A 26,911-nucleotide genomic window follows, 5' to 3' on the forward strand; every position below is an offset into this window, starting at 1 on the left:
GGTTTTCAGTGAGCAAACTCAGGGAGTGAGGAGTTTTTGGCAAGGACCTTTACCTGCTAATCCAAAACCTTGGCCCCAGCCTTGTGGTTGTGTTTTTCATTCTTAGTATTGGGAGCTGGAGGGTGGGGGAGGATGGGAATTAGCAGGTGTGAGGTCAAAGGACAAAGTGTGGAGTTACTTATCTTTTACCTTCATTCTAAGGGTCAAACTCCGATTGTCAAACTTGTACAGCAGGCACTTTAACCTGCTGAGACGTGATTCCAGCCAGTGGTTTGGTTTTTTAAGCTTTCCTACCTTGGAATGAAAGTGAGGACATGACCACTTTTTGGTATGGTTGAGAAGAGAGGTTTTACTGTAGATATGAGGGAGAGAACAGCCAGTGGCAACTGGAAGAGTCAGACTGAACAGGGTCGTGGCGGGTGGGGAATAAGGGTGGGGTGGGGTGGGGTGGGGTAGGGTGGGGGGGTTGGAGATAAAGAGACCTGACAAGAGAAACCAGATTAGGAGAACACTCAGTGGAAATGAAGTCATAGAGGTTAGAGGTTAGATAGGTTTACTGTAGCGGGTGGGGTGAGAAGTGCTGGGGAGGCCACTTACTTGTCTAGGGTTTCTTTGGGACCTGACATACATCAGAAGTCTGGGAAGGAAAAAAAAAAATGAAAAAAATTTTTTTGTTTTGTTTGTTTTCGAGACAGGGTTTCTCTGTGTATCCCTGGCTGTCCTGGAACTCACTTTGTAGACCAAGCTGGCCTCAAACTCAGAAATCTGTCTGCCTCTGCCTCTCAAGTGCTGGGATTAAAGGTGTGCGCCACCACGACCGGCTGAAAATCTGTATGTAGATTTAGATTTTGCTTTCTGGTATGTCAGTTTTGAGTCTCCCAGAAACAGAGGCCAGTCTCAAAAACCCAACACCTCTCATCTTACAGCAGTGGCTTATCAACCTTCCTAATACTGTGACTCTTTAATACCATTCCTCATGTTGTGGTAACCCCCAACCAGAAAATTAGTTCATGGCTACTTCATAACTGTATTTTTGCTACTGTTATAAATAATGTAAATATCTGATATTCGACCCCTATGAAAGAGTCGACGCCCAAAGGGTTCATAAACCACAGGTTGAGGCCACTATTCTTAATTTAAAACTTAAAGGGAATCAGAGATAGCTTATTCTGGACCCATTTTTGAATGATGATGGCACCAAAACACAAATTTAGGTTACCTCAAATTCCATGTCCCAACATGGAACCAGTATCACGAGGTTTTTAGTTTTACAGAACAGAGAACGCTATAAATCAAGGCAAAGTTTAAAACACACTGGTGGATGGATACATTGGAGGGTACATCAAGATAGAGGAAGCTTTTCTATACATCTAAGACATTATCCGATGACATTCTTAGCTTTTGGATTGGCAGAGGCTAGTTGCCTGTTAATAGACCTAAAAGGTTTTTAATCTTATTGCCACAAGATATTAGTTTTGACACAGAGGTGGCTATTCTGGAGGGCTAGCACTAGCCCAAGATAAGGTAATTAGCCCCTGGACCTGCAACATTCCAATCTTTCCACAGTACTGAAATTCCAACTTATACAACTCAGTCTCTGCAGACATATGCTTTTAAAAGTTTTCATTCGCAAGACCTTTAGAAAGACTTCCCTTTTCCCTCATCTCTTTACCCTCGATTTTAACAGGACTACTGACAGCCAGCTTGGAGCCTGTCTACAAAAACCTCTAAACACAGAGAATCCAAACTCCGCTTTCAGTCCCTGGGTTGCGGTGAGCATCACCGGCCAGGGGGTTTCCTTTGGGTCTTTTGGACTCAGGAAGCAGGGAAACCTTCCCGCGCTCCACCCAGAGGGAAACAGCCCAGGCTCCCGGAGCCACGCGGCCCTGCCTGCAGTTTCGTGGGCGGCCGGCTGGAGGCGCAGTGCAAGCTGGGCGGGGCGGGCGGAAATAACGGGCGGCCAGGTCGGCCTCCCCGCTTCCTTTTCCGGTGCCAGGAGGAGCCGTGTCGCTGTCGTCTCGGTCCATCAGGCCTTCAGCGGGTCTCCATTGCCCGTCTCTCTGGACTCACCGCCGCCACTGTGCCGCGCCTAGGACTCGGATCCTGCCGGGTGAGTCCGCTTGGGCGCCTGCGGCGGGGCGCGAGGCTGGCGGGAGACGATGCGAAGACGCGGGGTCCCGGGGGGCCTGGCGGCTCTAGAGCTTTCGATGGGGAGGGTCCCCCGGGAACCAGGCGACCGAGGGATCTAATGTCGCGCCCGTCGGGTTCCGGGGCGCCCACGTCATGCCAGGCTTGGGCGGGGGCGGGCGGGGGGTGAGGGGTTAGGCGGGAGCGGGCGACCCTCCCCCACATCCGCCTGCGTGACCGGCTGGGGGCTGGTTCGCTCCGGTTGATCCCGGATTCCCTTTGTTCCCTTAACCCTAAAGGGCAGCTTGTTTGTCCCCCACACCCCCCCCCCGTCCCCTTGCCCCTCCACCGGTATCCCAGCCACTAATTTCTAATAAAAACGACAGTGGAGGAGACCCGAATCCTTACAGCAAGGTCTGGCGCCTGATAATTCTGTGTGACAAGCTTCTCGCTGATCGTAATTACCCATTCTTTAAATGACTACGGGGGACAGAAGGTGCCATGGGCTGAGTGAGTGACGTTCTCCTTTGAGCTAGCTAGAACGCTTGAACCATTTTTTTTCCTCCCTGCCATGAAAACTGAAAGTAATGTTTTCACGAATCCTAAAGTTGAAGTATCTAAACCAGACCCCACCGTAGATGTGTAACAGCCTACTACAGAAACACACACGTGTTGCCCCCTCCCCCATGTGCGAAAGGCCTGTTTGGAGGCCAAACCCTCAGAAGCTGGAGTCGCCCTCGGAAGTCTTTGTTAGTGGCGCTCCTTGGGTGGGGAGGAGGGCAGTTTTTAGTCGTGGAGTATTGGAGCCACTCTCTAGAACACTTCCCTTCAAAAACTTTTTCCTGCAGCTGCCGAGGTTGGAATGTTCTTTTTGATTACAGAAGGAATCGGTGTCATCTTCATTCTCCCTACAGAGGTTGAGCGTTGGGCTCAGGAACCTTAGGAATTCAGCAATCTTGAGATTCTGTGACTGTTAACTATAGAGGAGCCCTAGACTCGGGGACTGTTAATTAGTAATATTTGCACAGGGTGAGCCTGTAGATAAGTGCTAGCCCGGCTTGCTACAAGGTCCTAAATTCAAGTCCCAAAACTTTAGGGAAGGAAAGAAAAAAATTCAGCAGTTGTAACTATTCAGACTATAGCGGGGAGTGGGTGGAAAATGAAATGGATAAATAATGTCGGGTCAGCTTTTGCCACCAAATAAGTTTGTGCAGTACTTAGGAAATTGCTTTTTTTTTTTTAGTTGCTCTCTGCTTTGAAAATAGACAAAGGTTTGTGGCCATATTGTATCGGTTGTAAAAGCTAACATTTGTTGAGTTTTTTGCTCAGTGCCAGGCAGTGACTTAAGAGATTTATTTACAGATTAGTATAATAAGCCTCAGCAAATCTCTGGAAAATACCCATTTACTGCCATGTATGGGACTCAGAGAACTGGATTTGACCATAGGCCAGGCAGGCAGTCTACTCTGGTGGCTTTTTTGTTCTGTGTTTAAGTGAGAAGGAGAAGATGGGGCTGCAGTGTGGAGAGAGATGGCTCAGGTTGAACACATGCACTATTCTCGCAGGGGACTGGAGTTCTGTCCCAGCATTCACAGCCACGTATAACTCCAGGACATTAAGCACTTCTAGCCTTCTGGGGAACCTCCATGGAAGTGAACAACCCCGTGTATAGTTTTTAAAATGTTAAGAATGGCAGGAAGAGAGAATTGGACATTTGTTGCTATTTTCCAGTTTTAGTCACTGGGTCAGATGAAGTCCTGTTTAGTTCCTGTATAGCATGACAGCCCATTCTAACTTCATGAAGAAACTGAGGTTGACTCAGTCAAGTAAGCTGTAAAGCTATTTAGCACTCTTGTCCAAAACCCTCTGCTAAAACGTCTTACTGCTTTCTGGTATTCCAGCCAATTTGAACTGCATCTGCTTTCCCCCAGACTGGTCTTCCTCTGGTTTTATACAAACTGTTCTTACCCCGGAGCCTGTCTTTAACCTAATACTCTAGCTTTTATTCCAGACTGCAGAGATACCACTTCTCAGGAATGTCTATGCCATGCCACTAATTACTCTAAAGCTTGGGTTCCAATTAATAGGAATACATTATAAGAGCTCCTACTATGATGTTCAAAACATTCCAAGCTTTTTTACTTACCCAGTTATAAAATGGAATATAATCTGATAAATTACCCAGTACTGATCCAGAATCTGCTTTCAATATAATATATACTAATGTAATGCCCAAAATTAACCTGTAAGCCTCACCCTTCCAAGAACCAGGTAACTTCCAGAATGCTAAGAGTTGTAGTTCTTGGAAAACAATAAAATCTTGTGGGAAAGTATGGGGGCCAGTGAGTTTTGTCCAGAAAAGCCCCTCCAACATGTGTTTCCAGGCCACCCAGCTGGAGGTGCCAGTTAGTGGTCCTGGCCAAAGTCCATCTCTTGGTCAGTATTTAATATCTAATAAAGCTTCCTTCAAATTTGGCCCAAAATGGTGGAATTGGTTTTTCTCTGGTAAATCTCAGAATTAACACTGTCACACTCACCCATACAAAAATCATAGAAGTCCTGATTTTCCTTGATTTCTCTGAATTTATTTATCCATATGGTCTCACTGCCTGTGTCTTTAGATTCTTGAACTTCAGCTGGTGGTGGGGTATCGAGGAGGCACGGCTTTTACAAGATTGTTAAGAGCCTTGCTTTTGTCCAGAAGGTTTAATGTTCGTGTTTAAATATGGGGTCTTATATTATTTGGTCTCCAGTCAAAGTTTGGTGGCCTTTCCCTCTAACGCACTGCTTGCCAGTTGTCATAATAACTCAATGGACGTTTCCCCTCCTTACACTCGGAATGAGGATGATTTCCGTAAAGACCATGAAATCTGCTGACAGGTATTTTTCTCTTCTAGTGACTAGTTTTTAAATAGTAACGGAAAGTTGTTTAAAGTTTGTAATTGTGCAAAAAGAAAAAAGGTGTGTGTGTGTGTGTGTGTGTGTGTGTGTGTGTGTGTGTGTGTGTGTGCTTGAGTCTTAAGTTGTGTAACATACAGGATAGCCTCAAGTTCTCAGCCCTGCCTCAGGACCAAGGCCTCCAGAAGATTATAGAGGTACACCGTCTCACCCAGCATTAAAAGTACTCTTGACCAAGAGTTACGCACCTTGTCGTAGTGCCGTTGGGTGTTTTATATGGCTTTTGAGAAAATCTAGGTATTGTAGCATTCTGCAGCCTAGCTCAAGCCTCATCATGATGATAGCTAACATCAGTATTGCTTACTGCTCTAGAGGATAGGACCTGGGAGAATGGAGCCTCTTAATAAATGAGCTGAACTAAAGTCTTATGTAATAACCCACTTTATTCAGAGCATCAGACAATGTATGCTCTTGAGGGTTAAGGGGAGTCACATGAATAAAATGTACAATCGTAAGGGCAAGTCTGTTCTCAGCAAAAATGTTTTTCCATAGAGGCTTATAAACAAATAACAGTGGCCAGGTGTAATGAATAATATGAAGTAAAATCATCCCTGCCAGGCGTGGTGGCGCACGCCTTTAATCCCAGCACTCTGGAGGCAGAGGCAGTCAGATTTCTGAGTTCGAGGCCAGCCTGGTCTACAGAGTGAGTTCCAGGACAGCCAGGGCTACACAGAGAAACCCTTCTGGGGGGGAAAAAAACCCTCATCCCTACCTGATAGATCTAGGAGGGGCGCAAAAACTTATTCCTAGAACAATTCTGTGAAGAAACTGTGGGCACATGTCTTGGTTTCTTAGGATTTTCTCATAAGAACTCAGAAATCTCCTCAAATCTCAAATGACTCCATTCCCACACTCTGGTCTGACATCCTTCCCCTTTTGATTTTGATTGGGTTTTTTTGTTTGGTTGGGTGGGTGGGTTTTTTTTTGTTTTTTGTTAGGTTTTTTTTTTTTTTTTTTGGTTTTTCTAGACAGGGTTTCTCTGCATATCGCTTTATAGACCAGGCTGCCCTCGAACTCAGAAATCCACCTGCCTCTGCCTCCGCTCCCAAGTGCTGGGATTAAAGGCATGTGCCACCACTGCCCGGCTTGATTTTTTTTTGTTTTTTTTTTTGTTTTTTGAGACAGGGTTTCTCTGTGTGGCCCTGGCTGTCCTGGAACTCACTCTGTAGACCAGGCTGGTCTCGAACTCAGAAATCTGCCTGCCTCTGCCTCCCAAGCGCTGGGATTAAAGGCGTGCGCCACCACGCCCGGCTGTCTTTTTTTTTTTTAAACTAGGTATTTTCCTCGTTTACATTTTCAATGCTATCCCAAAAGTCCGCCAAACCCACCCCCCCTTTTTTTTTTGAGATGTTGTAGATAAATCTATCATTTGATGCATGAATATCCTGTAAGTCAACATGATAAATACAGTAACTTTAGGACAGTGAAAGGATTGTGTGTGATACTCTGCCACTAAGACCAGGGATCCAAACAATGCCCAGCACTATTGGTTACATTATGCTGATTAGGAAAATCTAGAGAACAGCTTGAAAAGAGACTCTTAATTAGTAGTTCTGGTATCCCGTCGAATGTAAGCCCATACCTTTAGTAGGCATGTGAATGTTATGCTGTGCTGTGCCAATAGGAAGTGACTCAAATCCCAAGGAAACGTTAACTGCCGTCCTTTCTTCAGATGAATGAATGAGTCTGTTATGGCCCCAAGGTCCAGGTTCAAACGTGGATTTATTAGTAAAGCCACTTCTCCCTTAGTATACGGGGTGTAGCCTGGCCCCGGCTGGGCAGCCGTGACTTCTGATGCTATGGTTGGTGTCTCCCTTCGCCCTTTAGTTGGACTTTGCAGTCTTTCTGGTAACTTGCACTGTCTGCTTGCCCTCTCATTGACCTTAATGGTGAGACCTGAAGAAGAATCCATTCCAGTGTGTCCATACTCAACGACAGATGTATGCCCTTCACCGTTTCCTTCTGGGAAAGAAGAATAGGGCAGATTAAAGCACCAGCTTGCGTCTTTCCTTCTGTAATGAAACCAGTGAGCTGAGGTGGAGCATGAGTGAGTGTGGTTAGCAAAGAATGTGTGCAGGGTTTTAAGCAGATTGTGGTCCTGGTAGTAATGGAGTCATAACAGCCTGAAGACAGGTAAAGCAGCCTCAGTGGGTGGCCGTCCTACAACATCAGCAGCAGCTGAGACAATACGAGTTTATGAATTCACCATAGTAGATGAGTCAAAACAGCCAGTTCCACCTGATAGGCTGAGGAAAGAAGTACTAATAGATTGAATGTCTAGGCCATGAGTCCTTCCTATACCCTTAGGTGAGCCATCAACAAAATGAGTATCTGCCTGTGGAATGTCAGAAGGTTGGACAGTTTTTAAATCACAAATTCAGTTTGTATGAGAAAATCCCATAGCTTACCAGCTGCAAAATGATTTATTACTATGGAAGGAGTTCCATAGTAATAACTAAATTTGAAAACCCATAGAGTTCTGTAATGCTCTGAAAAACTGATAGTTAAGGGTAATAAATACAGCAAGGATTGAACCCATATAATTGTTGACGTCAGGTCCTCCTCTGATTTACTAATTGAGCAAGAAGGGTACGGTGTGCGGTTAGCATTTTATGGCCTCTGAGTTATAAGTGAATCCGTTCCAAAGGCTTATCCTCTGGTGCTATGTAACACCTGTGGGAAACCATTCAGTAAGGAGAATGAGTAGGCTTAAAGGCAGTGAAGAATCCACAGGATTTAAAAAAAAAAATGCTTTTTTTGATTCAGAATTCAAATAGCCAAAGTTCTTTTGTTGCCTTTAGTGCTACTATGTGAGGGCTGTAAAGTACCATCTCTCTCCTTTTAGATAGATAGGTTGACGCATATAAACATTTTTATTTTGTTGAAATTGCATTAGAAATACCAAGCAGAGCGTGTGAGGCTGGGTAGGAGTTGGTAAATGACTTCTGTCTCCTTGCCTTGTCCTAGCTTGCCTAGGTTATAAACTTAGCAGTTGCTCAGGTTCCCCTAAGTCCGTCTAAGGTTAGATTGATTATCAGATTCCTGACGCCGTGCTTCGAGTCCTATTCAGGCAAAGGAGGTAGATGCATCGCTAAAGGAGACTGCAGTAGGGAGGCTGAAGGAGTCGCCACCAGCACAGCTATCCGTGACACTGTTCTTACTGTAGATTGTACCTGAACAGAAAAAATGCCATTTCTTGCCTCTTTTACCAATTTTAAGGTTTCATCATCTAGTTTATATTAATTCAAGGAACTAGCCATCTCTTCCTTAAACATTTGGATAACAGTCTGAATTAATGCCCAAGAGACCCAAAATTGAACAAGTCCCTTTTCTGGGCACCATTTATCACTGCTAAAGAGGCAGTGGGTCCTAGAAGAATGGAGCAGATAAATGAGGTAGGCCACAGGCAGACATTAGTCAAAGCTCGGGGAATCCTGAGGAAGAGGGAGAAGGAGGATTGTAGGAGCTAGAGTGGACAAGGACACCAAAAGAACATGGCCCACAGAATCAACTAACCAGGCTCATAGGGGCTCTCAGAGACTGGGTAGACAATCAGGGAGCCTGCATGGGTCTGAACCAGGCCCTCTGCGTGTATGTTATTGTTGTGTGGGAGCAGGGCTGACTGACGCTTTCGCCGGCTTTGGAGGTGCTTTTCCTCCTATTGGGTTGCTTGTTCCACCTTGATGTGAGAGCATGTGCCTGGTCTCACTGACTTTCTGCACCAGGTAACTCCCTGCTCTTTTCTGAAAGGGAAGGAGTGGGTGTGGGGAAGAGGAGATGGAGAGGAGGGAAGGGAAACTGGCTGGAGTGTAATATATGAGAAAAGAGGAAATGAATGAGTCTCATCAGCAGTCCACCTATCTCAGCACCTCAGACAATCTATACTCTGAGAGTTACGGGATTCATATGAGTAAGTGTCTCGTCACAAGGGCAAGGTTCTTAGAGTGTGCTTGGACACAGTATAAACAAAAACCTGCAGTGTGTGTTTTTGTTTTGCTTTTGTCTCCAAATCTCAAACTAGAAACAATAATCATGCTTAAACATCAGAAACATTTTCAGGAGTATTAATAACAAGACCCATGTACTACCATCACTGTTTAACCTTCCGTTACTTGAGTCCTAGCTGATGAAAAAGAGAAAGGATCTGTTGGTATTGGGAAAATACGATAAAGCCGTTGCCTGGCAATGATAGGATCAACTGGAAAAACTTTTTCAGGGAAGAAAATAATCCAGTAATGTCATAGCTTGCAAAAGCTATATTCTGCTCAGATATGAGTAACCAGTTAGAGAAATGGCTCAAGGGACCTATTTACAGCCACATGAAAAGAAAGGTACAGCAAGGTGGGTGTAGCGGTTCACGCAGCTCCCAGGTGCTGTACTGTTGAAGCTCAGTCCAGCCTGGGAGCAGTGACACCTAAGAAGGAAAGCACATGTCGGTATCTGCCTGTACCTTGTTCTGGATGAGGTCTGATGATGTTTTAAACACATCTGCTATCTCCCAAACTTCATCAACAAACAGGTATTTCCCACCGGAACATTGGGTGTTTTGTTCTTACTACCAAAACAAAACCCTGGGAAAAGTAACCATGAAATTCAGGAAGAGTTGAAGAAACTACAAGGAAGCTAGCACAACTCTTTAAAACACAAAGGGATCCTAGTTTTATGTGCGTGCTTCCTACAGGTGGGCAGGGGGAGAGTCCTCCATACTTGTGAGGATAATTGGATCTGCTGCCTGGTCAGCTGGGGTCAGCCTGTACCTGTGTTTGAGCCTCTGCTCTGTTTAAACAAGTTGACCTTCGTTTCCTGCACCTGTAAGCTGGGGTGTTAATAACGTTTGCATTGTAGAAAATACCCCTGTTTACAGTAAACATTCAGTAAATACTGTTGCCGGTGGCAGCAAGAGTTTTAAAGGACTAAGTTATTACTTACTACTTAGAAGAATTGTGAAATGGTAAACATGCTAAACCACAAGCATACCGGGTGGTGGCAGCGCACGTCTTTAATCCCAGCACTTGGGAGACAGAGGCGGGCAGATTTCTGAGTTCGAGTGAATTCCAGGACAGCCAGGGCTACACAGAGAAACCCTGTCTCGAAAAACCCCCCAAAAAACCCACAAGCATACTCTTGAAGTGGTTATCTTTGTTAAGCACAAAATTGAGTTCACAAGTAGGAACAGATTAATAAGCTACAAAAGATTAAAATTTGTAACACTAAAAGAAATACCATTTAAGAAAGTTAAAAGGACCTTTGCAGAAAGTTCTTGTCTCATAAAACAGCTAGTGTTCTTTCCATGTAACAAAATGGAGTGATGTGTTATTACCAATTATGAAATGATGGGGGGGGTTGCTATCTTATTCTGGTCTTATAAGTCAATGACCATTAAAACAGACGAAAAAAGGACAGCAGGGCTCAGATGACTGAAAAGGAGTGGACAGCTTCTAGGGTGGTAGAAGTGGATCTCGTTAGAGTGGCCAGAGCTTAAGGTGAACACTTAATCTTTCTACTTTATCCACTGTTGATTACACTTCAACTTGAGAATTGGTAAGGGATGGGGCACCACATAAACCAGCAGGATCAGAAAGTCAAGGATGCCGGGCGGTGGTGGCACACGCCTTTAATCCCATCACTCGGGAGGCAGAGGCAGGCAGATTTCTGAGTTCGAGGCCAGCCTGGTCTACAAAGTGAGTTCCAGGACAGTCAGGGCTACATAGAGAAACCCTGTCTCGAAAAACAAAAGAAAGGCAAGGACATCCCCTACTACATAACAAGTTCAAGGATAGTCTGGTATACACAAGATCCTGTTTCAAAAAAAATAAAGATTGATTAGGGCACTTGCCTAGCACAAATAAGGCCCTAGATTCCATCTCTGGAACTACGGTTGATCATGACGCAGTGCCCGAGCTCCATCATCCAGTGATGGCCGAATAGTCACAGGAAGTGAATATAATCAGGGCCTGAGTTTATCAAGATTTGGTAATGTCCAGAGGTCGAAGGAGAGTTTGGAGGTCACAGCATAGGTTTGCATAGGTTGTGCCAGGAGGGCTTCAGGTGAGCCGGCGTGTTTGGCTCTAGTCCACTCCAGGGGCTTCTTCTGATTATGCATAATTAGATTTGAGGGAAAAGAAGTGTGCATTTGCTGTGCCACTGTTTAAAAGAACCTATGCTGCCACAGAAGTCAGAGTAACGAGTACCATTTTACAGATTGAGCAGATTATAGTTAGGAATGAATATATATACATACATACATACACATATACATACACTCACACATGTGTAACAATTTTAAAAAGAGCACATGAATTTGAAAAAGGAAGAAGGGGGAAAGGGAGATGATCTAGTTATAATCTCAAAATTAAATTTTTCTTAAAAGCTGAGCAAGCCACTAAAAGGCGTTTGTTCATGGCCTTTGCTTCAGTTTATAACACTAGGTTCCTGCCTGATTTCCCTCAGTAATGAACTATGACCTGGAAGTTGTAAAATAAATACACCCTGCCCTGGTGCCCCTCCCCACCAGAAAGAAGGAAGGAGAGAGAAATGAGTCCATTGTGGGTCTGGCTGGACTGTTGTGTACAGGCAGTGTGGAAGCTTGAAGGAGTTTCTACCGAGGGTCTTAGTCCTGCAGAGTCGCTTGAACCCAGGACTTTGAGATTGTCTTGGGCAGTGAGAGCCTACTGGTAGATAATATACAATCATGAGAAGAAAGAAATTGGTATAGTTATTGGTTATCTTAATTTTTTTTGTTTTTGTTTTTTGGTTTTTCGAGACAGGGTTTCTCTGTATAGCCCTGGCTGTCCTGGAACTCACTTTGTAGACCAGGCTGACCTCGAACTCAGGAATCCACCTGCCTCTGCCTCCCGAGTGCTGGGATTAAAGGCGTGTGCCACCACTGCCCGGCTCTTAATTTTAGTAGAAACTTTTTTCTATATAAAAGAAAACATTATTCTAGCAGTCCTGAGGCAGAAGCAGGGGGAATCTTTGAGCTCAAGGCCAGCCTGGTCTAAGAGAGAGTTTCAGGACAGCAAGGGCTACACAGAGAAACCCCATCTTAATCCATCAGAAACAAAGAAATGAGAAATATTCCATGTAAGTAAAATGTATACACCAAAACCAGTCCTTCTAAAATATATAAGAAATATAAAAACTAATTTTGACTTTTTCTTTTCTTTTTTTTTTTTTTTTTTTTTAGGAAAATGTCAGATGAATTTTCGGTAAGTTGAACCTTGTTTTTTGTTTTTGGGTATTTTTATGGAAAACATAGTCCTGGCAAGAAATGTGGTGCATGCTTGGAATGTCAGCCCTGTAAAGGTTGGAGTAGGAAGAGGGTGAGGTCCAAGCAAGCCTGACTATGCCTGACTCTCTCCTTATAAATAGAGGGAAAACTTTGAAAACATGGTTTTAACTGTAAAATATCTAAGTCTTTTTTTCTTAAAAAGATAAGCATAAGATAGAGCATAACTTTGTTTGAGAGTCATTTTTTGTATGTGTGTTAGTGTATGCCATATGTGTGCAGGCGACCTTAGAGGGAGGAGATGTTGGATCCCATGAAACTGGAATTACAAGTAGTTGTGCTGGAACCATCCCTCCAGCCTCTGGCCCTTGACAAGTGTGCACGTGTGTGTGTGTGTGTGTGTGTGTATGTATGTGTGCGTGCACACACACACTCATGCACTCACTCAGATCAATGACTGTAAAGTATCTAGGCATGGTTATAAAGCCTTTAATGAAATTTTTTCTTTTTGGCCTGGCAATAATATTACAATCCCAACATTTATTGAGAGTTATTGGCCAGGCATAGTGGTATGGTACAGCACTTGAGAGGTAGAGGCAGCAGAATTACAAATTTAAGGTCGGAGCTACAGAGATGACTCAGGGGTTAAGAGTACTTAGTGCTCCACTGAATGCCAAGAAGACACACACCCATGTTAGCATTCCCAGTATCCACAACATAGAAAGAGGTAATTACCTCTGAAGTTTGTCCTCTGACCTTCTTGCATGGGCCCCCACACAAACATAAATTTCTGTGCCCAGAAATAAATAAACATAGATCATACTTTGGTGGGGGGGGGGAGTACTTAGTGCTCTTGCAGGGAATCTGAATTTGGGCCCCGCTGTACATCAGGAGGCTCATAACCACCTGTAACTCCAGGTCAGGAGACCTAGCACCCTTTGGCCTCTGCCAGCACCAGGCATGCGTGTGATGTGTCTAAACCCACGAAGGCACATTGTTCCAGTTGGCTTTCTGTTTCCATGATGAAGAGCATGATCAAACGCAACTTAGGAAGGGAAGGGTTGCTTTCATCCTCCAGCTTGAAGTCCATCATAAAGCGAAGCCAGGACAGGGCCTGGAAGCAGGGACTAGAACAGAAGCCGTGGAGGGGCACTGGCTTGCTTCTTGGGATCACAGTTAGCTTCCTTTGTTATATCTCCAGTCATGATGTCTGCAGTGAACATTAATCAAGAAAATAACCAGGGTTTGCCTGCAGGCCAGTCTAGTAGAAGCATTTTATTAATTGAAGTTCACTCTTTCCAGATGAATCCAGCTTATATCAAGTTGGCAAAACAAACCAACCACCATGCACACATACATAAATAGAAATAAGTTGTTTTCAAAGTTCAGGGTCAGCCTGGGCTACATGAAATCTTGTCTCAAAAAGAACATATTTTGTTTTAAACTATTTATATACATTGCCTCATGTAGTGATGAACTTAACCCTAAAACTGGTTTTGAAACTAAAAAGTAAAGGCCGAGACTTCTCTGTAGAGATCATATCCTATTTACCACACTGCATTCTCTTCACGGTTCAGAAATGAAGAGTCTTAGAACTTGCTGTTCTTAAACAACAGTTGAGCTTTGGAGAATTTGCACTGTAGAGTTAACATTGAAGGTAACATCTCAAGTTCTTTAAGAAGAGGTTCTCAGATGAGTAGAGGCTTGTAATCCCTGGGTATTGTACATGGTTTGCATGGGATTATCCTGTGTTTGCTTTGACTTGCTCCTGGGTAAGAGGTAAGATGTACCTATTTTGTATTACAGTTGGCAGATGCGCTACCTGAACAGTCCTCTGCCAAACCGCCTGCTGTGACCAATACAAAAGCTGGCCATTCTTCTCAAGGGTGGCCAGGCTCCAGCCCGTGGAGTAACCCAAGTGCTCCACCTGCAATGCCATCTGGACTCCCCCCGAGTAGCGCAGCACCCTCTACTGTGCCTTTTGGACCAGTACCAACAGGAATGTATCCCTCCATGCCTCCAACCGGACCACCCCCAGGACCCCCGGGACCCTTTCCTCCTCCTGGACCATCATGCCCCCCACCTGGTGTTCCTTATCCAGCCCCTGCTGTGCCAGGCCCTGGCCCCACAGGGCCATATGCTACGCCAAATATGCCTATGCCAGAGCTGCCTAGGCCGTATGGTGCGCCCACAGATCCAGCTGCAGCCGGTTCTTTAGGTCCATGGGGACCCATGTCTTCTGGACCTTGGGCACCAGGAATTGCGGGGCAGCATCCTAACATGCCATATCGATCTCCAGGGCCATATCCCACTGTTCCTCCTCCAGTGTCAGGAGCACCGCCTGTTCCGTGGGGCACTGTGCCACCAGGAGCCTGGGGACCAGCAGCACCATATCCCGGCCCTGCAGGATCATACCCCACGCCAGCACCCCATCCTGCTCTGAACAACCCTTACCAAGTGCCTTCAGGACCTGCTGGTGCTCCACCCATGCCTGGTGGCCCCCACGTAAGTGTTCAACTTGTTATTGCCTGTGTAGTCAGAGTCACATTGGCACAACTGAAGGTCATTGGGAAATTAGAGACCTTCTAATACAACACTTAATACCATGGTTGTGAATCTGTAAACTGAGGAAATGTGAGAACTTGACGTTGAGGTGCAGCATTTCAATGAGCAGGAGAATTCTTCTAGGGATAGAAAGGGAAGAGCCTAAAGACTTTGCACCGTGCTGACCAGTGCTCCTCAGCATCCTTAGGTGACTAAGGTGCGAGTCATGGCTGGTCTAGAAGTCCTGGTGCCCTTTTACTGCATCGTGCCAAAGTGCAGCTTCAGGGGAAGCTCGCTGTCCGGGTTGTCGGACAGGACATGGGCACACATTGCCCATCTCGAATAGCTCTGCCTGTTGTAAAGCAGTCTGTTGCCTCCCGTCCCACCAGGTAGCTAAGCAGATCTCCACGTTGGTTAATGAAATACCTGTCTCAGCAGTGAAGACAAACATTCTTACTGAAGTGACCTCCAAAATTTTGTTAGTACAATTTCTTGTATATACATGTTCTTCCCCCCAAAAAAATTTTTTTTCCAAATTGTGCCACAGTAAATAACCTGACTTGCTGTTTGCATTTATTATATGGTAAGTTTATTTTAAGCCACCACAAAGAGTCAATAGCTGCACATATTGATTATATATATGTGGGCGGTGTGGAGGTCATTGTCCTCAAAGATGTGCGCTAGTGGAACCAGGAATGTTTAAGCACACAGGGTTGTCTCCTCTAAGGAGGAGATGGACGGCCTGTTTTCCTCCCAGAAGACTGGGAGCAGGTGTGCTTAATAACCTGGTGACCTTTGTGCTGTCTGTGTGGCCAAGACCACACTGGAGTCTCCCCCAGACACTTACAGTGAACTTGTCCATATGTAGACTTCGCCTTTATGGGAGATGTCATGTGTACTTAACTGAGTTTCGATGTAGTTATGTCCTTAGCTTTATTGTGCACACGGGATTGAGTTATATTGTTAGGAAATTTTTCACCAAATTGTGCTGTGCTTAAATATGCCTAAAATAAACTACTCAGGGTCAGGCTCCCAAAGTTTGACCCAAGACTGACCGCTAAGCCATCCTGCTTCCTGCCCTTCTACCTCCATGTATTCTTAATGCTGCTGCTGCTAAGCTGGCAGCTCTTAGATCAGTGGCTTATTTCCTCATCAGTTACTTATCCTTCCTGCCTCATCACCTACTGGAATTACAGATCAACAAAATAATGCTGTAGAAATCTATGCATTGCATTTTCCATAATCTATTTTCTTATAAATAAGGAATTAGATTTAATGATGGGAAAGACACATCTTAAACAACTTACTGGTAAAAGTTTACAGAAATCATAGTACTGCCAAATAAAATGGACTTTCTATAATTGGCAGGTGACATTAGCATGTTACTCATTATCTTAAAGATCCTCTTAAGATTTTGAACAGTCTAAATTCACCGTAACCAATCAGTTTGTATTAGATGTTTCTCAGCTATTGAATATTTTAACTGATTCTGCATGTTGTGCTCAAAATGATTCTCTTAGAAACTTAAGACTTTAGCCTATCCTGCTACTGTTACAATTATCTCCTTCAGATGTCTATAGGACAACAAACAACGCTTTTTAAAAACATATTCATGCTCATTCTAGTTTGCCAGATCTATTAACATCCGCTAGTGCTCAGCCAGTGTGCTGGCCACCTCCTTGTCGCTAATACTTTCTTTTCAGGTCATTCAAAACTCGAATGAACTTCTTCATCAAAATAGAAATCTTTATAGGGACAATTTTGTGCCTCGTGTGCAAGCTCAACAGAGCATTGGAAGCAACCTTGTTCTCTGCCACACTCTGCCGGCTGCTAATGGAGTCTAATCTTTGTCATGTCTCAGAATTAGTGCATACTTTTAAAATATGATGATATTCTTTCTATCGTAATTGTTGTTTCTGCTCACAGGGGCAAAACAACCTTAGATGCCATTATTCATTTATTATACACCTTTCCCTCTCTAGGACTCCCATTATAATTAAAAACTGATAATAGTCCTTTTTATTACTAGCAAATATGTTAAAGAATTTTAGAATTTATAGGCTATTAATCATTTACAAGAATCCCTTACATTCCATTGGTCAACACCATCAAGTATTTAAACGGCAAATAGGGTATAAATGCCGCCTAAGTAGCCATGCTAATTTGAAAATTTTCATTTTAAAGGATTATGATTCTACTGCATTTCCAAAGCATTTGCCCTAAAGGACATACAGCCTGACATGTATGTTAAATGAAAGATCTAGAAAGTCATCGGTAGAAAGGGCTGATGTTCACCTAACATCAGGGCGAGGTTATGCTTGTGTCTTTCTAGAAAGTGAATGCAGTCCCAGGTGGCTCCCTTTCTGATGACTCTGACCAGGAGAGCTCCCCAGAGTCCACTGGACAGACGAAGCTTCTGAAGGTAGATGGCAAACCCCTCAGGAAAAGACGTCCCAAGAGGAAGAGGAAGCCAGTAACTTGGGGAGACATCAAGAATTTAACTTATCAAGCAGAGACCTTGGGGAAACAACAAGGATATAATACTAATGACCCAAAAATGATGCTGTTGTGTTTAATAACTATATTACATGTTAATTCTCAGCATGACCACTCAGATCCCAATTGACTTGTTGGAGAGATAAAGGTATAACTGTGATAAATAGTGTAATGTTGTTCTGCCATGCTAAGGATTTTTTTTTTTTATTATTCCTTTGGGACCAGTTGTTTGGACAGAGGATGGTATGCAAATATTTCCTTGCACATTTTGGTGGGACTTAGCTAATTGATCAGTTCACATCAGTAATAACAGTTTTTAGCATAACTAAGTACTCTTTTAAAGCTCTGATAATGGGAACTAAAGTTATGTAAAGATTAAAAGAGGAATTTTTTTGTATTGCTTACTAAAGTTGCTATTATTGTACCTACAATGGCACAACCTGTTACCAGTGGTTTAGAAAATAACCTCTGGCTTCATGTGCCACATGACTGTCAACAAGACCAGTCTGTGTATCAGAAGAGACACCAGTCTATTCCTAAGTTTTTTTCCTTAAGACTTATTTATTACATATACAGTGTTTCGCTTGCATGTGTGCCTAAAAGCCAGAAAAGAGCATCAGATCCCATTACAGATGGTTGTGAGCCACCATGTGGTTGCTGGGAATTGAACTTGGGGCCTCTGGAAAAGCAGCCCCTGCTCTTAACCTCTGAGCCATCTCTCCAGCTCCTACTCCTGGACTCTTGTCAATGGTATTCTGGTATGTGGGGCTTTAATGAGCCAGGCTTTTCTCATACTATCTATGGTCAGATTAATGATATGCATAAAGAGAGAAAATCTTGCAGGTACCTTTGAGTGGCCATCATAAAGATGGCTTTCCTCTTTCTTTGGTCCTCTGTAAGCTGTTTTATAATTCTGCTATGCTTGCCTGTATTAGACTAGCCATGTGGACAGTGCATTCAACCTTGGCCACAATTTTCTTCTTAAAAAGTAAAAAAGCAGGGAGCTATGGGGGCACTAGTGGAACCAGGAATGTTAAGCACACAGGGTTGTCTCCTCTAAGGAGGAGATGGACGGCCTGTTTTCCTCCCAGAAGACTGGGAGCAGGTGTGCTTAATAACCTGGTGACCTTTGTGCTGTCTGTGTGGCCAAGACCACACTGGAGTCTCCCCCAGACACTTACAGTGAACTTGTCAATATGTAGACTTCGCCTTTATGGAAAATGTCATGTGTATTTTTACAAAGTGTTTTTATGTAGTCCTGTCTTAAGCGTCATTGTGCATGTGGGACTGAGTTATTTATTGCCAGGAAATTTTTCACCGAATTGTGCTGTGCTTAAAGACGCCTAAACTATTTAGAGTCAGACTCTGAAACCAGCTACCCAGTCATGTTGAACTGAGCTGCCTTGCCCCTTGCAGATCGCCACTTGTCGCTTCTGCACGGGGCAAACAAGCCATGGGTACTGGATGAGCCACTCAGAAAACCAATAAACATATCCTATGGGCTATACCTAGGAGAGGCATAAAAGCATATTCCAAGAACAGTTCTATGTTTTTGAATAATGGAGATCACAAGACTTGGTTTCTTGGAGTTTTCTCATAAGCACTCAGAAGTTTCACGTGATTCCATTCTTGCATCCTGGTCTAATATCTTCCCTGTTATGTGGGTTTTTAACCCAAGGCATCCAGACTAGTTTTGTTTTGAGATGTTGTTGATAAAGCTAATTACCATTTGATGCATGTGTATCCTATAAGTATACAAATGATCAATACAATACCCTTAGAACAGTGAAAGCACTGTGTGTGATACATCTCCACTAAGATAAGTGACCCAAACTGTGTCCAGCACTATCAATGTCTAGTGCATGGGGACCCTGGATAGGTCACAGTGATGAGGACACAGGATGCAGAGTAACCGTGAACCACTGCATTCCTTATTGAATGTTCCAGCATCTTTTATAGGCAAGCAGAATAAAGATTTCTTGAAGCTTAGCAGCTTCTGTTTCTTAGGCCGTAGGTAATCTAGGTTCAAGGTGAGCAAACCTTGCAGACTGAGGACTCTGTCAGCAGTCCAACTCTTTTAAGTGTTGCTTAGTTTGATTAAAATGAAAGGTTTTTCTCATGAGAAGATCATGAAGGCCACTTCTCCAGGCAAGCCGCTTACTTTGCAGACACCGGGACTCTTCGCTGAGAAAGTGGCTTTCTCAGAGTCCCAGTGCGCTGTCCTTACATCACCTAGCAGGCTGGAGCACTCACCTCGTGCTAGTTCTCCATCATTTTTATTTTTTAATTTAGCTTCTAAATGTTTTTGCCATGATGTACGTGTTTGTGAAGTGTGTTTATGAAAGCAACACTTGTAAATAGCCGATCCAACAGTGCTAATTAAAACAGTGCTAATAAGTAAAGCAACCCTGTCCCTCCGGCCTCGTGAGTCACGCTCTGTATTAGAGTTTTAGGATCTGTGCCAGTTTATCGGCTAATATTTGAGCAATATCAGGTACATCATCATATGAAAATTATTTTTTGAATGTGTCTAGCACTTGGTGGTGTAACTGTTCAATATCCTTTCTAATAGTAGAATTTCCTTTCAAATATTGTTGGATCTTATTCCAATCCTGATGGCTGGCATTATATTGAAAATTAGTAACGTAAAATGTAGTAGAATTCCATTCACAATTTAACTGCAACTGTTGTTGCACACTCAAATATTTTTGACCTAACAAGATACAGGTTGCTTTAATGCATCTACTTCTGTCTGCAACCTTGCGTCGATGTCCCTCTGAGGAACCCACAATTCATGAGCGTACTTATGCCATTGTTCTACAGAAGGTTTAGTGTGGAAAGAACTATGCAAAGCCACCCCAGCTACTGAGCCTGTGGACTCAGCAATAAGACTTAAAATTCCAGCAACGATTCCTAACTTACGCTTTGTTCTTTTTTTATCTCTCCATGAGCTGTTATTAATCCACATGGTTTAAATACTTCTGGTAAAACTTGTAAAAGATTTCTAGTTCTGCCATGCTAAGTCCTGCAAAAAAAAAAAAATCCATATAATGAGAAATATATAAATGAGGATTATCTACATAGATCTGACACATGGTAGGGGAATTCATTATTCCTTGTAGGAGTACTTTCCATTGATATCTTTAGTGTGGCCCCCCTATTATTTACATAAGGTATTGAAAAAGCAAAACCTTTCCTCTGATTTCAATGAACAGGAGTGATTTAAAAAAAACAAAACAAAACAGTCTTGCCAATCAATTACAATTTACAGGCCAAGAAGAAGGTAATGTAGATGGCTGAGGAGTCCTGGTTACAGGGTTCCCATGGGATACATAGTAGAATTAACTCCCCTTCAGTCTGTTAACAACCTCCATTTCCCAGACTTCTTATTCACAAAAATAGGGGGGTTCCATGGAGATGTAGATGGTTCAATTTGCCCTTTTTGAAGTTGCTTCTCAACCACAGGTTGTGCGGCATCCAATTGCTGCTTTGTTCAGTCCAGAGGGGATACGTTTTTCCCATAGAATTTGTATAGACTACATCTATAGAGTATTAAATGTTAAATGAGCACCCCGTTGCTCCAAGACATCTCTTACAAAAATACTAACAGGTACTTGTAATAAGAAAGGTTTTAAAACAGCAGTTTGCCCATCTTCAGTAATCGAAGTAATCGAAGACATGATCTAAACACTTTGTTTAATAGAGATTAGAGGCTGAGAACCAATACCTTTTATTTCACAAGGTAGTTGTTGTACAGGCCAACTTAAAGGCCAGTCTTTTTCTGTAATTATAGTAATATCAGACCCTGTATCTATCAGACCAATAAAAGATTTACTATTAATAGAAATTTTTATTTGTGGCTGTTTCCCTTTATTCATAGTCCAAAAGACATTTGCCTGATTAGTACTTCCAAAACCCCAATATCATCATATTCTGATGATGAGTTGCATCAGAATATCCAATGAGTATATAAGGTAATAACAATAATTGAGCTATCCAATCTCCTTTCTTAAATTTGATAATCAACTAATGTAGCTATCATCATTTGAAGTCTTAATAGCATTAGTGTGTAGTAGGGGTTCTCTGGGTTTTCTGAAGAGGTGATTGTTAGTTGAGGGTAATATAATAAATACAGCAAGGATTGAACCCATATAATTGTTGACGTCAGGTCCTCCCCTGATTTACTAATTGAGCAAGAAGGGTACGGTGCGCGGTTAGCATTTTATGGCCTTTGGTATCAGTGAATCCATTCCAAAGGCTTATCCTCTGGTGCTATGTAACACCCAGAGTCAACAGTTCAGTGGGGAAAATAAGTTTAAAGGCAGTGAAGGCTCCACACTATGCACAAATGGTTTTGTAGTCTGGAATCAGATTTCTGCAGTTCTTCCTTTGCCTCTCCATAGGTGAGCGCTGTCCAATGCCATCTCTCCTTGTAGAATTTTACATAAATGGTTTTAGTGCATAGTTAGCTATTCCTAAAGAAGTGCATAGCTGATAACTATCTCCTAATGATCTTTGAAAGTTGTTTTTAAATTGTCTTGTCTAATAAGTTTCTTGTGGCTTAACAGTTCTATTAACTAGTGTTCCAAATATTGCATAGTATCTGTTCTGTGTACCTTTTCTGGTTCAATAAGATGCCCATTTGTATGTAGCATATCGTGAGTCCTGCCAACCGGGTTGGAGGTGCTAACGGTGTTTATGCATATAAGCCTAAGGGAAAGGCTGCCTCACCGGAACTAAAACCTCTCCTATGCAGTATTGACACATAGCAGGGGATTTTGTCAAGCCTTGAGATAATACAATCCATTGATAACGAGAGAATTCCAGGGAGGAAAAGAATTCTGTGTGCCCATTTTCCAGCTGTTCTGAGTGACTGGTGAAGACTCCGTAGCTTTGCAGCCAATTTTGCTCTGTGTCTGTAGGTTCGCACATTTCTACAAAATTTCAGAAAGTCAATAGCATTTCCCATCTGAGGTGTAATTAGTCCTTGGTGATCTTCATTGGATTATCAAAAGCCAGCTGTTGACTAAGAACTTGATCTTGCTCCTCTCTAACTCAGTTCTCAGGAGCATCTTTCTGGCTTCCTGTGAAAATCAGCATAGCACTCAGAGGGACCTTTTATTCATGTTACAGATAAGACAAGGGGTCAGATCCCGATGCTGTTTTTATCCAGGCAACTGTAGCTCGTCCTGAACGTGGAAGGGCTGCTGGAGGTATATCATGCGACTGATGCTTATTCTGGACACCAGGAATTCTTGCAGGCAATCTGATAGTTAGGACTGCAGTACTTGCGCTCCTCCTTTTTAAAGAAAATGATGTAAATGAGGTGGCTTAAAGTCTCACACAATCGCCAAATTTAATCGGAGCATCAGATAGTTTATACTCTGGCGTTTAAGAAGATTTATGTAAATGTACAATTATAAGCCTCACGTGGTGGAGCAAGCTGAAGGCAGCAAAAAACATTTTCCATAGAGGCATATAAAGAAATAACAATAGCCAGTTGTAATGAATAATCTGAAGTGAACTATCTGCTACATCTGGGAGGGGCACAAAAGCAGAATGTAAGAACAATTCCCTGTGTTTTGAAGAAACAGGTCACAAGACTCCTGTCTCGGTTTCTTGGAGTTTTCTTACAGGCACTCAGAAATCTCACATGATTCTAATTTTGAGCCCTGTTCTGACCGTTACTCTGCTGCTTCTGGTATTCACAGAGACCCACAATTATAGAAGTTGATTTTTTTTTCCCTTTTTTTTCTGTTGCAGTCTTACCATTAAGTTGACAGTGGATGAAGAGATGGCGCAATGCTTTTTGAAGTACATGTGTATGCACGAGAAAGCATATATAATGGCTGGTTTCGCTGTTGGTTGAGGGCATTTGTGAAAGAACTTTGCACCTCAGTTCCTGCTTCATGTGTTTGAATATGTAGAACATCACGTGGGTACAATCAGATAAATGTAGAAGCGAATCATTCAAGTGTGCTTAATGTGATTATGTGTATTGAATAACATTTGATAATATTTGTTTAAAGCATAGCTATGCCCTCAAAATCTAAATAACATGGATTATTGTTAGAATCTACATCTTAATTGACAACATCAAGTACTTTTTATAATCACACCACCACCACTACCACCGCACCCCACAGAACCAAGAACAATCACTTAATTGAAACATGACTCCTCAACATTTTGAGCTCCTCCTACCTACACAAACCTGGCCCTCTTACTATATTTATCTATTTAACTCTGTGTGTGTGTGTGTGTGTGTGTGTGTGTGTGTGTGTGTGTGTGTGTGTGTGTGTGTGTGTGTGTACGCGCGCGCTAAGTTTAATTCAACCATTATATCCAGTTCTCTCCTATCAAGATTGCTTCATGATCTAAGGACAGATTCTTGCTCTGACGGAGCTCTAGAGGAATGCTGGCACTACATGCACCTGGAGTTTTAAGTTTTCCTGTGGTAGTCAGACTGCCCATGCTGAGTCCAACGGGAGGAAACAAGGAAAATGAGCGAAATGCGTAAGGCAGCGCTGTTGAACTGTCACCCAGCCATCTGAGTAGCAAGGCCAGCACACCGATGTCACATGCTATGCCTTCTTAACAATCTAAGTTTGGAATTTACAAATCATTGTCTCCTTAAGAAAACAATTACAAAAGGTGGTTCATTTCTATCATTACATTATTTCTTTGTAAGTTAGACAGGTACTGGGCCTTTTATGAGAAGATGCTCAGAACCCCAGCAGGGCTTTTGGCTGTGCCCTGGAGGCGTGGGCTTTGGCATTTTGGTGTAGTCTGCTTCTTGCATCTTCCCTTCTCACCCCGCCAGTCTGGGCCTGGGGGTTTCCAGCTTCCGGTCAGATCTAGAGTCTTCACCCTCACAGCAAAGCGTTACTCTTGAGCTTGTTTGGGAATGCAGAGCTATGGGGGCAGTAACTGGTGACCCAAAAATATTGCTGGCCTTCCCACCACGTGGGTTAAAACAGACTTATAAAGACACCTTCCTAATTAAGCAGGGAACTTGGCTCGAGTGCATTCGATGCCAGCTTTTTTTTTCTGGAGCTCTCAGCAAGAAACCTGTCCTCGGAGCTCAGTGCCATTTTGAGAGAAACATTTTGTTATTTTGGCAGAACTAGGTATAATGGTTAAATTAAACTTAGTAATACAAGTATGTCACTAAAAGATAAAAAGAGGCCCCAGCCTTAGGTAGAGGAACTCCTTTTACGCCCGAGGATTTGTCCTCTAGAGTATGTTTGAGGTTCTTCCATTGGTTTCTCTATTGGATGCCATCCTATTAGGCTTTGCTGAAGTAACAACTTCTTTTGGACTCCACAAAGATTGCTGGTTCTCCCCTGGGAGCTTCTTGGATATGGAGCCTGACCTGCCAGCCTGAGTATTGGAGCCCTGGAACATATTGTCACTGCCCTGCCTACCTACATAACTCTAAGCCAATAATTATCAGTTGCCAAGTTCATCAGCCAGTGTGGGGTTTTGTTGTTCTTTGTAGGGTCATTGGTGTTCTTGTTAGTGGAACTTAACAGCCCACCCTGTGTGGTGTGCTCTCAATGGTACTTCCATTAAACCCTGGTTTTTTAGGACTTTACAACTGAATAATTGGGAGTTACTGGGTTTATCATTATTTAATATAAGAGTGGAAATCAAAGGGATAGCAGGTTTTCTTGTTTTTTTATTTGTTTTCAGAATATGTCTCTTGTTGCCTTAAGGGTAGGGTGTTTCTGGGTTCAGGAAAGAATCAAGAAAAGCAAAAATAAAATAAATAACCAGTAGCCAAATGAGGAAAATTATCTGGAAAGGATTTTCTGTTTTGTTTTAACCCAAGAATAATCCTGCTTTCAGAACAAACAGTGTAGGCCATGACTGGTCTACTGAAAAGACAGATTGTCAGTAAGTGTTTGGTCTTAAAGGAGTCAATTATAGAATTTGTTGACATGTCCTCACAATAATTCTTAAATAAGTACAATAAAGATAGTTGAGATGTGTACAAGGATAGTTTTTGTGAAGTTGAAGTCTTTGGTTTTGTAATGTTCCGTTCTTTACAAAGCCTCCCTCCCGACCTTGTTGGTTTTGCTGTCAGTGGTGGTTAACAGTCTGTTTCTCATGACACACTTCACGGGTGGCCTCCCCTAGACAGCTTTTGGAAACTGTGGATTAGAGATAGCCCCACTCTGTTTCTGGTAAGATACTGCCTCAGTATCAGTGGTTGCCTACACTTATCAACTGGTGCCACGTATTCCTCAAAATGCCAAGATTATAAACTGCAAGTTTCACGGGCCTTTGAATCCTTCCAGCGTTTAGTGAAGCGGGCGCCTAACTGAACCAGCTGCTGGAGAACAGTGGATGCTCTGGGGGGAAACTGATGGAACTTTCAGAATTCTGCCAATGGAAACTACAGTGGACGATGGCAATTGGGACTGAGATTTCCTGCTTGCTTCTATCTGCAGAGCCCATCTGAGGACTGACGCTGTCCGTGTGCACATCCGGGATGGAGCTCTGGTCCCTGTGCTTAAGGAGCTTCCCGGTGGGGCCACAGGTGCAGCCACCAGAGGAAGGGGATTAGTGATAGCTCTCAGAGAGGAGAGCAGGCTGTCCTGGGCATTTTAAAAAATGGCATTTTGGTTTGGTTTTTTTTTTTTTTTTTTTGAGGTGGGGTCTCGCCACATAACTCTGGCTAACCTGAAGCTCTTTATATAGTTGAAGAACTCACAAAAAACTTTCTGTTTCTGTCTCTGTCTCCCAAATTCTGAGATTAAAGGCATGTGGCTGGCTTAATAAACTGGTTGTGTGTGTGTATATATGTAAATGAATATCTTTCATGAGCCACATGTGGTGTTGCATGCCGTTGATATCCCAGCACTTGGGAGGCAGAGGCAGTCAGATCTCTTAAGCTCAAGGACAGCTTGGTCTACAGAGAATTACAGGGCAACCAGGGTTATACATGGAAATGAAGTCTCACAAAACCATCATTCCAAGATTGTAGTGTTTATCAGTGCAACTATTCAAGTGTACAGTGTAGCAGGATTGTTTCCGTTTGTCTGGGTAAAGGCCCAGCTGCCACTGGTTGACACTGACCTCATGAAGTGGACACTACTTTTTATATGTTCTCTGTAAGAGGTTTTGTAATACTTTTTTGAGATTATGATTTTTTTCACTTATTGAATAATGTCAAATTTGATGTGTTTTACAGTCTATGCATTTTAAGTTAAGCTGCCTGAAGTGTGGTTTGAGACATGTATGTTTATACTGTAAGCAATGGAAGATAATAGGTTTTGTCACCTGCTGCTGTATTTGGAAACAAAGACAAATGTTGCCTGAAGAAGTAATTATAATTAGGAGTAGGCTATTGATGTGATCATTGATATTTTTGAGGTAAACTTGTTTGCTTTTGTGTGTAATACCTGAAAGCTTTTTTAAGAAAATGTATTTTCGTGATTTCATGGTTTCTTTGTGTATTTTATTACCTGGGCCCGATTCTAGGCTTCCCTAAACAAGTTCAGAGCCCTCTCAGTTCCCTGTTTGTAGTAATAAAGAAAACAAGGGTTGCAA

General features: G+C 42.9%; 2 protein-coding genes across 4 annotated transcripts; both read left to right on the forward strand.

Moving 5' to 3' along the window:
- The first annotated feature begins 246 nt into the window (after positions 1 to 246).
- On the forward strand, positions 247 to 2,110 carry Gm35078 (predicted gene, 35078). The gene is made up of 2 exons (XM_006519856.4): positions 247 to 328; positions 1,688 to 2,110. The coding sequence occupies exons 1-2, from the start codon at positions 315 to 317 to the stop codon at positions 2,091 to 2,093; spliced, it is 420 nt and encodes a 139-aa protein (XP_006519919.1). The 5' UTR covers positions 247 to 314; the 3' UTR covers positions 2,094 to 2,110.
- Positions 1,979 to 26,911, forward strand: Mapk1ip1l (mitogen-activated protein kinase 1 interacting protein 1-like). 3 transcript variants are annotated; one of them, NM_178684.6, is made up of 4 exons: positions 1,979 to 2,110; positions 12,272 to 12,293; positions 14,120 to 14,818; positions 23,117 to 26,911. In NM_178684.6, exons 2-4 carry the CDS (start codon positions 12,276 to 12,278, stop codon positions 23,126 to 23,128), a joined length of 729 nt encoding a protein of 242 aa, NP_848799.1. In that variant the 5' UTR covers positions 1,979 to 2,110; positions 12,272 to 12,275; the 3' UTR covers positions 23,129 to 26,911. The 3 variants fall into 3 exon arrangements, with proteins under 3 accessions (NP_848799.1, NP_001347471.1, XP_011243317.1); NM_001360542.1 differs by lacking the exon at positions 23,117 to 26,911 and adding an exon at positions 17,190 to 21,185; XM_011245015.1 differs by lacking the exons at positions 1,979 to 2,110; positions 23,117 to 26,911 and adding exons at positions 2,481 to 2,637; positions 17,190 to 21,308.

The sequence above is a fragment of the Mus musculus genome, chromosome 14 (genome assembly GCF_000001635.26).
Source record: "Mus musculus strain C57BL/6J chromosome 14, GRCm38.p6 C57BL/6J".
NCBI lineage: Eukaryota > Metazoa > Chordata > Mammalia > Rodentia > Muridae > Mus > Mus musculus.